At 37.5% G+C, this 15032-nt stretch overlaps 1 protein-coding gene across 1 annotated transcript in view; it reads left to right on the top strand.

Moving 5' to 3' along the window:
* DOCK3 (dedicator of cytokinesis 3) overlaps nt 1-15032 on the top strand; it is a 4843230-nt gene that overhangs the window by 4490075 nt on the left and 338123 nt on the right. The window contains exons 37-38 of the mRNA XM_044077993.1: nt 6610-6703; nt 11080-11228. Coding sequence (XP_043933928.1) covers nt 6610-6703; nt 11080-11228 — 243 coding nt within the window. The remainder of the gene's footprint in view (nt 1-6609; nt 6704-11079; nt 11229-15032) is intronic.

Here is a 15032-nt window from a genome sequence, read left to right as displayed (position 1 = left end):
TTCATTTCCCTGCTATAAATACCGTATTTGCCCAGTTTTGCATGCCGAGCAGCACTGGTTAGCTAGGGTAAAACTATTCCCGGCTCCACAAAGTCACCTCTTCAATTTTTCCCTTGGAACTAGACAAACTTTCAACTTAAGCATTCAAGCCTTTCATTTCTCAGCCCGGCACTTGCTCAAAACTTATAGCAAGCACTTATAAACCCTAGCACTAGACCCTCCTGTACTGTACAGAAGGACAAGGCTCTCTATTCGACCTTACCAGCCATCCAGTAAAAAAGTTCACTGTACCTATCCAGGCATGTCCAAATGGCAGTTTCAGGTGTACTCTCCAGTCCAACTGGTGAATCTGGGCATTTTGAGGCAATGTTACAACTGCCTCATGTACACAGACTACCCCCTCCTCCTACCACCAAACACTGATAAGTAGGTAGGAGGATGAGATAATGGTTAAGGTGTTTACCTTAAAGACACAAGGTGCAGGGTTTGATTCTCACATGGGGTAACTGGCTAGGCTTCAAATGGCCTGAAAAGGGCAGTTAGCCTAGTACTAATCTATGAACCTATGAACCTATGAACTAATACATGCGAGAGATGCAGTTATACAGCCAAACTAGAGGCTAAACTCTCTCAACCCAAGACTGGATCAGACAGTCAAGAGGAGAAGGAAAATACTTGCATCACACCACCAGTCTTGCATAGACCCATTAAACCAGCACCAGCAAAAAACACACATAAATACATGAAAACATACACGAAGGCTCTAAATAAAAATCTGCAAAACCAACAGAGACCTTCAAAGCAAACATCCAAGAAACCTCCACCCCCCAACACAAACCATGAAACACATACTTCACAAAACCAGTGTGCCATGCAGTCACAGCCCTTAAGGCAAAATAACTTACCCAACATACTAGTAATAGGTGACTCTATAGTCAGGCACACTGACGTCTCACTCACTAGGCTGAATAAGGAGAAGATTACTGTTAGCTGCCTGTCGGGTGCCAGGATCCGCCACATAATACAAGCACTCAGGTCACTCCAGAACAAGTACAAATATGACTCTGTCATTGTCCATGTTGGTGTGAATGACCTGAGCCATACCTCCCTGGACTACATGAAAAGAGACATGGAAGCCCATGATCATGTAGCCCAGGCCGGTATGACCCTGACCGTGAGCAGCATCCTGCCCTCACCAAGAATGATACCATGGTATAAAGAAAAAATTCTCGATTTCAACAATTGGCTAAGTTTCTGGTGTCATTCAAAGGGGATCCAGTGTCTGTCTGTCTGGGATGACATGCTTGACAAGCCACGCTGCTTCACTAGAGATAGCTTGCACCTGTCACCCTTAGGCTTTTGAATACTTGCCAAGGCTCTTGCCACCCCCATAGTGCCTTTTTTAGGCAAGGCTCAAAAGACAAACCCACCACCGTAAATAGCACAAGTAACAAGAAACTGAGGGTAATGCTACTCAATGCCAGAAGTCTAAACCTCAAAATGCATGCACTCGAGGCACTCCTCGGTATGAAGAAAATCGATATATGTGCAGTAACAGAAACCTGGTTTAAGGCTCCAGAGAGCACACCAGCACAACCAGGTTACAACTCATACCATACATTTTGGCCACAGAACCCAAATTGAAATACAAAAGGCAGGGGCGTATCCATATTAATCAAGGATACCCACACCTCCAGGTTAGTGGCATAGCACGATGCATCAGAGATCATCCACATGCAACTAACAATGAGCAAAACTGCAATTCAAATTGTAGCTTGCTACAGATCACCCACCATGTCCCGGGACCCCCATTCTGCATTTCTGGAAACACTGGGAAACATAAAGGTCCTACCAAACACCCTAATATTGGGTGATTTCAATTACCCAAACATTAACTGGGTAAACTACTCAAGTACTAACTCCCTTGCCCAACTTTTCCTAGAATTTATAAACTCAAATGCCCTGATACAACTGGTCAACACTCCCACCAGAGGTGACAACATATTGCACCTGGTCATCACCAACATGGGCGACCGATGTTCCACACCAGAGGTCAACCCCTCGCTGGTTAGATCTGACCATAAACAAAATCACTTTGAATATCCATATTACGACCCCTCCCCTGGACAAGAAAGCCACCATGAAAAACTTTTCAAAAGCAAACTTCAAGTTACTTAAGACCGAGGTGGAAAGTTTCAAAGCTCCCATGCTGAAGGATAACACTGTCCAAGCTGAAAAATCCTTTAGTAATGCATTCTACGGGCAGCTACAAGAATGCATGGACCATGCCATCCCAAGCAAAACCAAGATTCACTCCTCCAAGAAAAGGAAACCAGTCTGGTGGACTTAAACAAGCTATAAAATAGAAGGAGGAAACTAGTACAGAAAAGAGTAAAATCTCAAGAAGGGAAGACATCCCTGATCAGTATCATCAAGAAACTACGATCCCTCATAAAATCATCCAAGGCGAGCATTGAAAGAAAAATTGCCAGGACTCCAAAGATAACCACAAGGCATTCTTTAGCTATGTCAAAAATCTAAGTGGCAATGCTCAGATCTGCTGGGAGTTAGTGCAGAAAGGTACAAAATACACTGAACCAACCAATATCGCCAACATCCTGGCAGACAAGTTCAGCGCCAACTTCACCCCCATCCCACCCCCAAAAGGACCCATAACCATACCAGAAGAATGTAGAGTCCCTGAAATCACAGACACTCAGGTTAAAACAGCCCTCTCCAAAGCCAAAAACTCAGCATCAATGGGACTGAACAGTGTCCCAGGCTGCATTCTACACGAGCTCAAAGATGAATTAACCCCTCAACTAAACACACTGTTCAACCTCAGCCGCTCCACAGGCTACATACCTGTAGAGTGGTGCACAGCAATGGTTATCCCGCTCCACAAAGGTGGAGCCACAACAGACCCTGGAAACTATTGCCCTATAAGCCTGACTAGCTTGGTCTGCAAGGCTATGGAGTGCATCATCATGGAACTCATTAACAGAGACATTTGGAACCTCCAAACACTGGACCCTACCCAGTTTGGCTTTGTTAAGTGAAGATCATGCCTCCTAAACCTGATGGACTTATTTGAGACAGTTACCAAGGCTATAGACGAGGGAAAGGTGGTACACACAGCCTACCTAGACCTCGCTAAGGCCTTCAACACCATTCCCCTTTCTGGTATTATAGACAAGCTCACCAGCCTGAACATAAACCCCAACGTCACAAGATGGGTTGCCAGCTGGCTCATGAAAAGATCCCACATGGTGACAGTTGCGGGAGCTAGGTCTGTCTCTAAACCAGTTACAAGTGGTGCTCCCCAGGGCTCAGTCATAGGACCCCTCCTGTTTGGCATATACTTCTCAGAGGTACAGGCAAGCACAGGAGGACTATGGCTGACCAAGTTCGCAGACGACTGTAAACTAGGGGCTATAATTGACTCCCCGGCTGACACAGACATCCTCCAAAAGGGTCTCACTGAAACAGATACCTGGTGTCAAAATCATGGCCTCAAGCTAAATGCCAAAAAGTGCATAGTCATCCCCTTTGGAAAAAACAAAGTACCCACAAATTACCACATAGGTGGCAATCCCCTAAATAAAGAAGACGTAATAAGGGATCTGGGGACCCAAGTAGATAGTAATCTCACCTTTGATAATCACATTGCCAAAGTGGTTAGAAAATCCTTCTACGCGGCCCACCTAATCACAAAAGGGTTTGCATCCAGATCAAAAGAGGTCATTGTGCCCCTCTACTCATCACTCATCAGACCCATCTTAGAGTACAATGCCCCATTTGGGATGTACCTTACAAGACACCTGCAACAGCTGGAAAGACCACAGAAGTACCTCACCAAGAGGATCAATGGCCTCAAACAGATGCCCTATGCAGCTCGACTGAATAAACTCCAGTTGTACTCGGTTGCATACCGCCTACTCAGAGGTGATCTCTGCCTGACATATAAGGCCATGTCCAACCCAGAATTGATGGACATGCTCCACCTAAAGAAAACCTTATCCCCTCGAGCCACACACTCTAGGGATCTAAACCTTACCACAGCAATAAATAGGACGTGCTGGAGGGATAGATTCCTGTCCCAGAGACTTCCCATGCTTTGGAACAAGATCCCAATCTACATTAGGCAGAGCTCCTCGGTAACACTCTTCAAAAGAAACCTTGATGAGTGAATGGGAAACAGAAACTTTACCTCGGGGATCACTTCAGTGGCTCTGCTGGACAGAGGCACAGGGAACTAATCTAAGGGGATGGCGAAAGCCAACACATTCTGGCTAGGCTTATAAATGCCTTTGGGCAGATAGCCTAGTACCCACCTATGAACCTATGTGTATATATATGTATATATATATTAATATATATATATATATATATATATATATATATATATATATATATATATATATATATATATCTATATATATATATATATATATATATATATATATATATATATATATATATGCACACACACACATATATATAAAGAGAGAAACAGAGATGTTATCTATATATATATATATATATATATATATATATATATATATATGTATGTGTATATATATATATATATATATATATATATATATATATATATATATATATATATATATATATATATACACATACATATATATATATATATATATATATATATATAGCCTTTTCAAGACTGTGCTGAAATTCCACTTAAATTTGCACTGGCTTTGTCCTTGTTCTAATCTAGACTAACAACCCGACCCTTACCTCCCCCCACACCTAGACTCTTAACCCATCTATACTACCGCCACTACTAACCACAGTCAGAAATAGCTAGTTGTCTTTACATACTTTAACATCTTGTCTGGCAACTTTGTTACTAATATTATAAATGACAAGAAACATTTGCTGTATATACTGTTGATAATCAATATCTTGTTATTGTATTAAAGCAAACAACCTGTAGTTGTTTACTATTGCTGTAACTTTGTATCTCTATTTGTCATGTACATGATGTGGAGCTTTTCTCCCCGGGCATCCGCTGAATAAGGACCTGCATCCAGTCAGAATTTCCTGGTAAACAAATGCAAATAAATAAATAAATCTATCTATATCTATTTATATACATACATATAAATATATATATATATATATTTTATATATATATATATATATATATATATATATATATATATATATATATATATAAAATAGGTCTATATCACTTCATCGACGTTTACTTACCTCGAACGGCTATTCATCGAAGCAACATCATTGAATGGCCCTTCATCAAATGTTCACATTAACAAACATTTTTCTTATGGTAAGAAATTACTTGGCCAGCATACCTACCTACCTACACACACATCACAGTACATCAAACTCACCATAGTGGGGGGCTATGCCCCCACACCTCGCAGTGTGGGAGCTGTGCTCACCCCCCCCCCCCTCTACTTGCATATACCAATTTTGCGATCACATTGCATTGGGGAAAAGGGCAAATTTCTGTATGTTGCCCAAGCAGCTTCCTTCCCTGGGAAAACGTTTGTTGATGTAAACATTCGATGAAGGGCCATTCATTGAACAGCCGTTCGAGGTAAGTAAACTTCGATGAAGTGATATACACATATATTTATATAGACAGATATATATATATATATATATATATATATATTTTATATATATATATATATATATATATATATATATATTAGATAGACATAGATATACACATAGATATATAAATGTGTGTGTGTACTTGTATGTATGTTTTTGGGATGTGGAGGTGTAGACCGTCTTACACTCCCCCAAAAACAGTTGTTACGGGTACTGTGTGCCATACCTAAGTGATGTTTGCTATGGCAGTCTGCTTACCATTAAAATGAACAGTGCATTGAGCTGCTATTCAGTGCACCTTTCATGTCAAACTGTAGTACACTGACTTCATGCTGACAGATACGTGATTCTGTATCTGAAATCATACCTCTGTCAGTAGTACAGGTGAGATATTCTCTGTACTCCAGTTGTTTTGTGGTTTGACATGCATCTGTGGATCTCACCCTTTTTGTGAGTTTTCTGTCCCTGAATCCCTCTTATTTATAATTATTCCTTCAGTGTAAATCACTTTCTCAATGAATATCAGTCATGAAGATCATCAGACTTAATTAAGTACTAGATCAGAGAGCCTCATACTTGGGGAACACAAGCCATGTTTTCTCAGTAGCACAATGTACTCACTTCTGCTTGTTCAACATTGTAAGTACACTGTTACATCATTACTGTAGACAGCCTTAATGCTCATTATGGCTCTCTGTGAGTTCCATTAGCTCTCGCAACCATAGTGCACACCCCTTGCACATGAGCTGTTTGGCTTGTGTACAGTAATTTGTCACTTCAGCAGACCTGCTCAGGAGTTATGGCTGAAATGGAGCTTAGCTTTGCTGTGTACTCTTCTGTGTCTAGCCCTATGTAGCATTGCTTACCACATCTCTGCCTCCTAGCTTTTTTTCTGTTCATCATACATTATCAGTCATCCAATAAGCAAGAATTTCAAACCTTTTAAACTATTTTCTAATGTAATTTAATCTTATCTTATTCTTCTTACTTTTACAGAACTTTTACAAGTCTGAAATCAACAAAGAAGAGATGTATATTCGTTATATCCATAAACTCTGTGATATGCACCTTCAAGCAGAGAATTACACAGGTATGGAATGTCACTTTTCTTAAGCCTTTTCTAGAGTGCCACATATTGTTACTTTGGGAGTGTGTAGCTATTAGTCATACAGTGACTGCACTTAATTTTAGATTTCTTGATAGCTTATTTATTTATTTACCAGGAAAATCCGACTTGGAACAAAGCCAATTTTCAGCAGAGGCCCAGGGAGAAATGCTCCAGATGCATGTCTTTAAATTATGGGAAGAAACCTAGACAAATACAAGGAGGGCATTTAGACTCCACACAGAAGACACCCCAGCCAAGAATCGAACCAGAGAGCCTCTTGCTGGGAGGCGACAATGCTACTGCTGCACCACTGTGCCATCTGGCTTGAAGAACACGAAGAATGCAATGCAGGTTAAGAGACATGTTTTCTGAATTGAAACCTTTCTGTGAAAGACATACTCAAAATCCTCTATATTTATTTCTCAGAGTGTAATATAGCCTGTTGTACCATTCCAGCAAGTAAACTGTAGTTCTAAATTTACTGACAGTATGCTTACACTTAGGTTTAATGCTTAAACAGGTAGTAGACTAGATAATGTTGCATATTGCAAAATGCAATGAAACATTCACTTTATGTAATGCTTTAATGTGATAATGGGTTTCTAAATGATATTGCACTTATCCTTTAATCTGGACAGTGAATAAGGATCATGCAGTATATTTAACCTCTGTCAGTTGTTGGAGACATGCAGCTTTTGCATTCAGAACATTGCTAAAAATACAGCTGGTACTACATTAAGGGAGAAAAGGGGAAGAAAGCTTGAGGAGGCATAATGTTTGCATTAAAGTTTCAGTGTCGAGCAGTTGAAATTCCATTGTAATAATGCAAATATGATGGCCAAATAACAAGGCCTCGGATGTACTGTGTTGCATTTACAGTACCAAGAACAGCATTTGCAAAAATAATCTGTGTACTGTAACATTGCATACAAAAAGCTTTTCACATTCCTGGAATGCAGTGAAAACATTTTATCATGCGTGATGGTGATGTATTTTATTTGTACAGCACTTATGGGGCTGCATCTTGACTATCATGTCCAACTCTAAGATTTCTTATATGTGCATATGTAGTTACTAGACCTGCAGCTCAGGAAGTCGTTAAGAAGCCTAAAACAAATTCCCAGTTGCCCCAAAGCACTGTCTGTTTAAGTGGCTTGCTCAAGTCCAAGTACTTGGCAAATGAAGGCTAAGAGAATCAACCACTGCACCTCAAGAAGTAGCTTTTTAAAAGTTCCTCATCTTAATTGTCTGGACTAACTGCTAACAGAAGTTTAAAACAGATATGCACACTTATTGTAGCACAGAGTACTCAACTTATTCAGTCTAAGCTAAGCAGTTCTTAGAACCAAGGCAAAACTCATCACACATATTTATCAGAGACCCAGAATGGATAATATGCCAGGGGGAAGGGGAAAGCCTCCTGAAAAGTCCATTGTTGGCTTACAGCCTATTAATAATTTAGCATTAAGAAATAGTGATAGAGAATGTTTTGAGGGATATGTTGAATGACCCTTTCAATGGCAAGTTTACTGTGGTGTAATTAAGACAATATTAAAGGAAGAAGTAAACAAAACAAATGTGAGAATTGCTAGTTTTAGACTGGCCAGATAGGTGGATTGCAGTTTTTGCTGCTGGCTACTTAATTTAGGTTGAGTGCTGCATGTACTTGTTGATCTGTGCACATTACCTAGTTAAAGACTTCACAAAGACAATATGCTGTTTCATTCACAGCACATTGTTCCCCTGTCATTAGAATATAATACGAAAAAGAGCATCTGATAGGATTGAAAAAACACACTGCTTTTACTGTTGAATATGAAAAAAATGGATACACAGTCCTAGCTATGTACAGCTGAATTAAAAAAGAATGAAGCATTTGACATTCAAGTGTGAGCAGCTGATGTTGTCACATTTTACTTTGTACTTTAAGTAACATAATTTTAAAATAAAAATGCACATATTCAAATATTCCTTAATTAAAAAAAAAACAGCATATAGCAATTAACATTTAATTATTACATGCACATTCATTATATAAACCCATGCATTTTAAAGTATTTCATTATTAATATTTTAAAATAAACACTGATTCTTTTTGTAATAAATTCTAATATCTGAAACTGTCATTCTATAATTTCTTATCTGATCCAACACCATTGTTTTTTTATATCAGAAACATTGCATCCATAACAGTCCTGTAGATTATTAATTCTCTTATTCCTAACATCTCCTTAATGTTGCTGCAACCTTGTCTTCAATTTATTACTAGTCTACCCTATATACACCAGGTTGCCTGTACATTTTACCTAAAGAAATTTAAAAGTAATACATGTAGTTTTATTTTCTGTACCAGAACAATGCAGATGAGCTAAAAGACTATATTCATGTTTAATACTAGTGTGCAGACTTTTCATACACTTATCCAATAAATATTCCGGTGCCACCTAATCCCTTTAACTCAAAAACGTAAGTCTGTAGAATCCTTCATGTCAGAATGGAATTCTGTCTCAAACTGGTTCAAAAAATTGCTAATAAACGTATTCACATTCTGAAAAATAACCACAACACCGTGCAATAATAGGTGCTCCTTGAGGGTTGATAAAATCATTGTTTCATTGAATCGCAGTAAAAATAAAGAATATTTTATTGTGTTTATTCCATGATAGACTCATTTTATCTTGCATCAGATATCCAATACTCACCCCTATTCAGTTAAAAACATTGCTTGGCAATTAGCTTCCACTAAGCTTTGTTTATCTGATTTCTGATACACATGTTCATCTCGTAAGTCACTATAATAAATCTCCTCATATTGATGTCTATCAGGTAACAGAGATCCTTTTTTCTTATCACTGTCTCTATTAATAATATTTGTTTTTTTTTTTCTTTTAACTTTTTAAATGCCATCAGGTCTTATCTGCTGATATTATATATTGTATTCCTATTTCTGTATTTCTCTAAAAATAAACACCATATTTTAAATTTTCATCTTCAGAAACATGTTAAATTTATTATTGTAAAATGAAGGCATAAAAGTAATTAATTAAACTGAAACAATATTCTGAGAAACTATAGTTGTGTAGATCATCATTTTCAGAAAAAAAGCAAGAACAAAAATGTTCATCCTTGCTGACTTCATCACTGCATTTATTATTATTATTATTATTATTATTATTATTATTATTATTATTATTAAAAAACTGTTCATATGTAATTTTCTTACAAATGTAAAAGTTCAGTTTTCTCTTCATGCTACCTTGGTATATTTGTGACCACAAACCTGAGGCTCATTTTTAAAACAGTCATTTCAAGTTTTGGAAGTGCTTGGTCAGTAAAACTGAAAATAAGTATACCATCATCAATATTTGAGTCCAATAAATTGCCTCTGGTGACAAATAAATCAGAAGTTAAGTCAAGAACAATATTAGCACAATTAGGAAACAGTACCTTATTGAATCTTGTTGCATTTTTATAACTTTGATATCCATCACTTTTTTAGAACTGCTTCCTTCCATGAAAAGGACAGTTCTGTTCAAAATATTAATTTCCATCTGTTCTCACTTCATTTTTTATTTCTAATTTTCTCAATAGCTTTCCCTTAACTATATGAATACAATGCATAAGCTGAATAAACTGAACAATCACACCTACTTCACTGGTGTTTTTTTGCTTCTGTAGGTCTGTTCTCACAACACTTTGTTTTCCAGAGAAATGCTTTATCTTTCATGTGATCCTTAAGATCGGGTGCTTGTAGTAGCCCTGCCTTTCTGCTTTCATGGCAGCATTCTTATATCTTTGTTAGTTTACTTTAGTTGTTGTCTGTTTTGACATGTGGGCAAGTTTGGAATATTCTGTAATTTTTTTTCAGCTTTAAGGATGTTTACTTGTATGATTTGTGTGCAAAGGAGAACAACATCATCATCACTGTGTTGTCTTTGTTGTCGTCCCCATACTAAAGAATCTTAGTTTCAAGCTTGCGTTATTTATTTGTTTTCATTTGCCTATTTACTAATTGCCATCACTTTCATTATGCTTGTGCTGACTTTTTATTTTGTAAGAGACCTGGGACCGTGTTTGTGTGTGTGTGCGTGTGTGTGTGTGTGTGTGTGTGTGTGTGTGTGTGTGTGTGTGTGTGTGTGTGTGTGTGTGTGTGTGTGTGTGTGTGTGTGTGTGTGTGTGTGTGTGTGTGTGTGTGTGTGTCTACAGGTAATAAAATCAATGATTTCTGCCAGTATTATGACAATAGGTGTTTGCTGAGTCCTAATGCATTTTTTAGAAGATATAACAGTATAACTGTGTGAGAATAGTGTGCATTAAATGTTATAGTCCTACAGAGTAAAATGTGTTCTTTTCCACAGAGGCGGCCTTCACATTACTTCTGTACTGGGAACTGTTGCAGTGGGAGGATCGACCCCTTCGTGTTTTCCTGCATTACCCAGCTCAGACAGAATGGCAGCGAAAAGAAGGGCTTTGCCGGAAAGTCATTCATTACTTTAACAAGGGGAAGGTAAATAAAGGCCATTTAAATGCATAGGAATATCTATGGTTTATGACTGTGCAGTCACCTTTTGGCTGGATACAAGCAAGTTATACCACATAATGTCTCATTCTGCAGTAAGTGTATGATGGCATCTACAACCACTTATTCAAAAACTCCATTTCATATAATCAAAGTGCAATCCATGGCACATACTCCTCAAATGTCTAGATTTTCACAGAACATCCCGATTTTTGCCTTATGCCTCAGTCTGTTCCTCATAATAATGATGGACTTACTGCACATCAGCAAGTCAATGGCATCAAAAATACTCAGTCTAGGGATATAAATCACTTCTGCAATATCAACAGAATGGTTTGGAGAGAAAGGTATATCTGCAGAGGATACCACTGCTCTGGAACAAACTTCCCAGCCACATAAAACAAAGTTGACCTCTGTACACATTCAAGCAAAACTTAGATCTATTAATGGGAAACAGAACATTTTCCCCAGGGCACCCCCTGTACTACTAATAGACAGAGGCAGCTCCTAAATACTTCACCCCATGCATGGGTCATGTCAAATTATATAAGATATGATCCCAGTTATTGTTATTATGGGTAATATATAATTATCGACCATGGAATGAGTAAGTCTAATCTCTAACCAATTGGAATAGGTTAATTTAAATACAAGAAGGGAAACTGGCTTGGCTTAAAATGGGCTGTAAGGACAGCTAGTCTAGTACATAGCTATGAACCTATAAAATGTGCGGTTTTCTGGCAAATAATTGAGGATTGAAGTCTGTAAATAATAACATACATTAGAATTTCTGACTTCATATCCTTCAGAAAATGCAGGTTTATACAAAGCACATCATTCTTGTAATTTTCTAAGTGTTTAAGAGCAATATTTAAAATCTGTCCCTAATTTTTGAATTTTTGTCCCCTCCTTATTTTTTGGCTTTGTTCAGATCTCTAGAGCTTAAAGATTAAGACATACAGCATTGGTTCAACATGCTTTTTTTTTTCAGATGGATTTATGAAAGTCTGAATGCATAGTTAAGAAAAAACTATGCCTAAAAAGCATGGCTTTCCTTCACCCAGGGCACAGAAAATAGAAGTGACAGTTAGTTAATACTCGTTTCAGCTTTTATACAAGCTCTTGCTCTTGAATGCAAAGGAGGGCTGCACATTTAATTTCTGTCTGCTGTTTCTGCTCATTACAGGCTGACTGGTCTGTACAGAAGAGTGCAGGCTGTGAAAAGTGACTAGCTGTTATGTGGTGACATCTCTAATGCATGAGCATATATGGCAGAGCTAACAGAAATACTGCAGGTAAATGGAATCCTAGATGCTGAAACTTGTTGTTACAAATTAGGTTCCTAACCTGAACAGAAAGGTGCAGTGCTATACAAAGACCAGTGGGGATTTAAAAATAGGTTTTCATGTATTACAAGTTTCAGAAGGAAAGAGATTTTGACAGCTTGTCCTGCAGTTACAGCAACGGTTCTAAGAAATATTATATAGTTAGTCATTAAAGTGGTCCTGAACAGTAGGAGTGCTTCAGTATTTCACCTGATTTTGTTTACAACAGGCATAGAATGGATGTATTTTTTTTTTCTTTTTTTAACATTTAGCAGTTCAATGACTGCAGGATATAGTCTATTGCTTCCTAGCATTCATCATCTTTTGGGTGATTTCGTTTTTTTGTTGTAAATGGTGTTATAAGAATCATATTATGGTCCATGCTGTTACTTAATTACAGTACTCAGCTGAAAATAACTTTGACTGCGTATTAAAAAAATGATTTCCTTACAGTGATCCAAAAAGTTGTCTAACAAAAAAGTAACATTAATTTATTCTATTTTTATGTGTGACTTAGAAGTAATAGGAAACAACATAACTTTCTCGACTCTTAAGAGTTCTATCATGTCTGTTCTTCAGTGCTCCAGACCACATTGTACTATGTACCAGTGCAGGTCAAAGTTCCATAAGCAACAGTACTCTCACTTTATTATTTATTTAGTTAGTTAATTATTTATTTATTTTATTTTATTTTATTTTACATTTGTTTACCTGGAAAGTCTAACTGGGTGGACACCCATTTTCACCAGAGGCTCAGGGAGAAAAGCTCCACATACAGAGAAAGACATTATAGTTCACTTAAACATAAACATGGCACAATTACAGTTTTTCTATATACATTAAATTATCCAGTGCTAATTTACAAGCGAAGGTAGCAAAGTTGAGTAATCTATAAAAGAGTACAGAAAAAAATCACATTTGTAGATCATAGGTGCACTATCCAGGAAAAGAGCTAATAGGCATTTCTATGCATTAAGTTATAAAGTTAGATCAAGATACGACAGAGTGTATCATACATAATTCCTTTAAGATAAATAATGTGTCCAGGTATTATATTCATTCAAAACACAGGGCTGTATTAGTGTCTTCATTTGCTAGGACCTTGTTTATGACCTGATTTGTATCATGTTGCCCTCATTCCTATGAAGAAGAGTCAACTTTCCATGTAAAATGGAGACATCTGCAAGCAGCATTAATAATCTTTGACCACTTAATTTTCAGCAATACCTACAGCCCAGTTTAGAACTGTCATTAAAATTTTTTCAGCACCAAGGTCTTACTCAAATGTCATGCTTCATGACAATTTTCTGAGACAATGCTAATTTAAAGACATCTTGCTCTGTGGCAGAAACATGTAAGTGAAGCCTAAAAATGCAAATTACACCATGATCAGCACTGCACAATTTATGGAAGGAAAAGACAGTAGTGCAAGTCTGAGAATTACATATTACATTTGTTGAATATCTCTCTGTGGAAGTGAGAAATAGATTTCTGCCAGTAATCTGACAAGATTCCATTGATGGGCATTGATGGGGGTGGTGCTATAATATTGCAGTAGATTAAAATTTGGCAGAGAAGGGGGGGGGGGGCTGGAGTTAAATGTCAGTAGCTTCAGCCAGTAAAGACATAACAAAAAATTTCCATGGTGTGCAGGACAGTATAATTTATGGTGCCAGTTGCTCTGGTCTGAGACACTTACCCCAAGTACTCAAAGAAAAAGCTCCAGAAGCAGATTTAGATCAGCCAGTGATGAGTTTGAGGACATGCAGAGGGGAAGCAAATAAATTATTAAAAAAAATAACAAAACAAAAGAAAATCCATCATAAAATATAGCACATTACACTTGTGAAAAGCTGTATGTGCAGGATGTGATTGTGTTACTAAATAGTGCACTAGTGCACTGCAGCTGCATGTTATAGGCAAAAGAAAAGTCACCATCAGTGGGAGGGGAGACAGCTGACTAGCATACATTGCATGCACTTATAGTATTTACACTTAGTTTCATTTCTTCAGGTCTTTTGGGTTTCTAATACCATGACAAGAATGGACCCCATTCCTAACTCAAAGTATGATTAAAGTTCAAGAAATTAGTATTGTTTCAGTCTTTCATGTTAGCCAAAAGTACTCTTCACAGCACCTGCAATGTGCCCAGAACTCACTACTTTTGCAGTTCATACAGAATTACCTGTATCTGTAGCATATCTAAATAAGGCTGTAAATTTTTTTTTTATGAGACCCATTCTTCTTAACATTATTGGAGCTGTCTAGGTATCCTTCTTCCACATTACCTTTGTTTCTGACTGTAAATCCTGGTATTTTATGACTTTGTGTCTCTCTGTACATAAGCCACTATTATCACCGGGTGTAGTAAGTTTAATGATCGATGGTGCTTTTGTTTTCTTTTCATGGACTGCTATATCTGTTTTTCTCGCATATATTTTTTTAAATTGTTGGTAATGGGTATTAC

Source organism: Protopterus annectens, chromosome 7.part0, assembly GCF_019279795.1.
Source record: "Protopterus annectens isolate FY-2018-M chromosome 7.part0, PAN1.0, whole genome shotgun sequence".
NCBI classification, from domain to species: Eukaryota; Metazoa; Chordata; order Ceratodontiformes; family Protopteridae; genus Protopterus; species Protopterus annectens.
The sequence above is the reverse complement of the archived record's forward strand: the minus strand, read 5'-3'. Positions and strand labels throughout refer to the sequence as shown.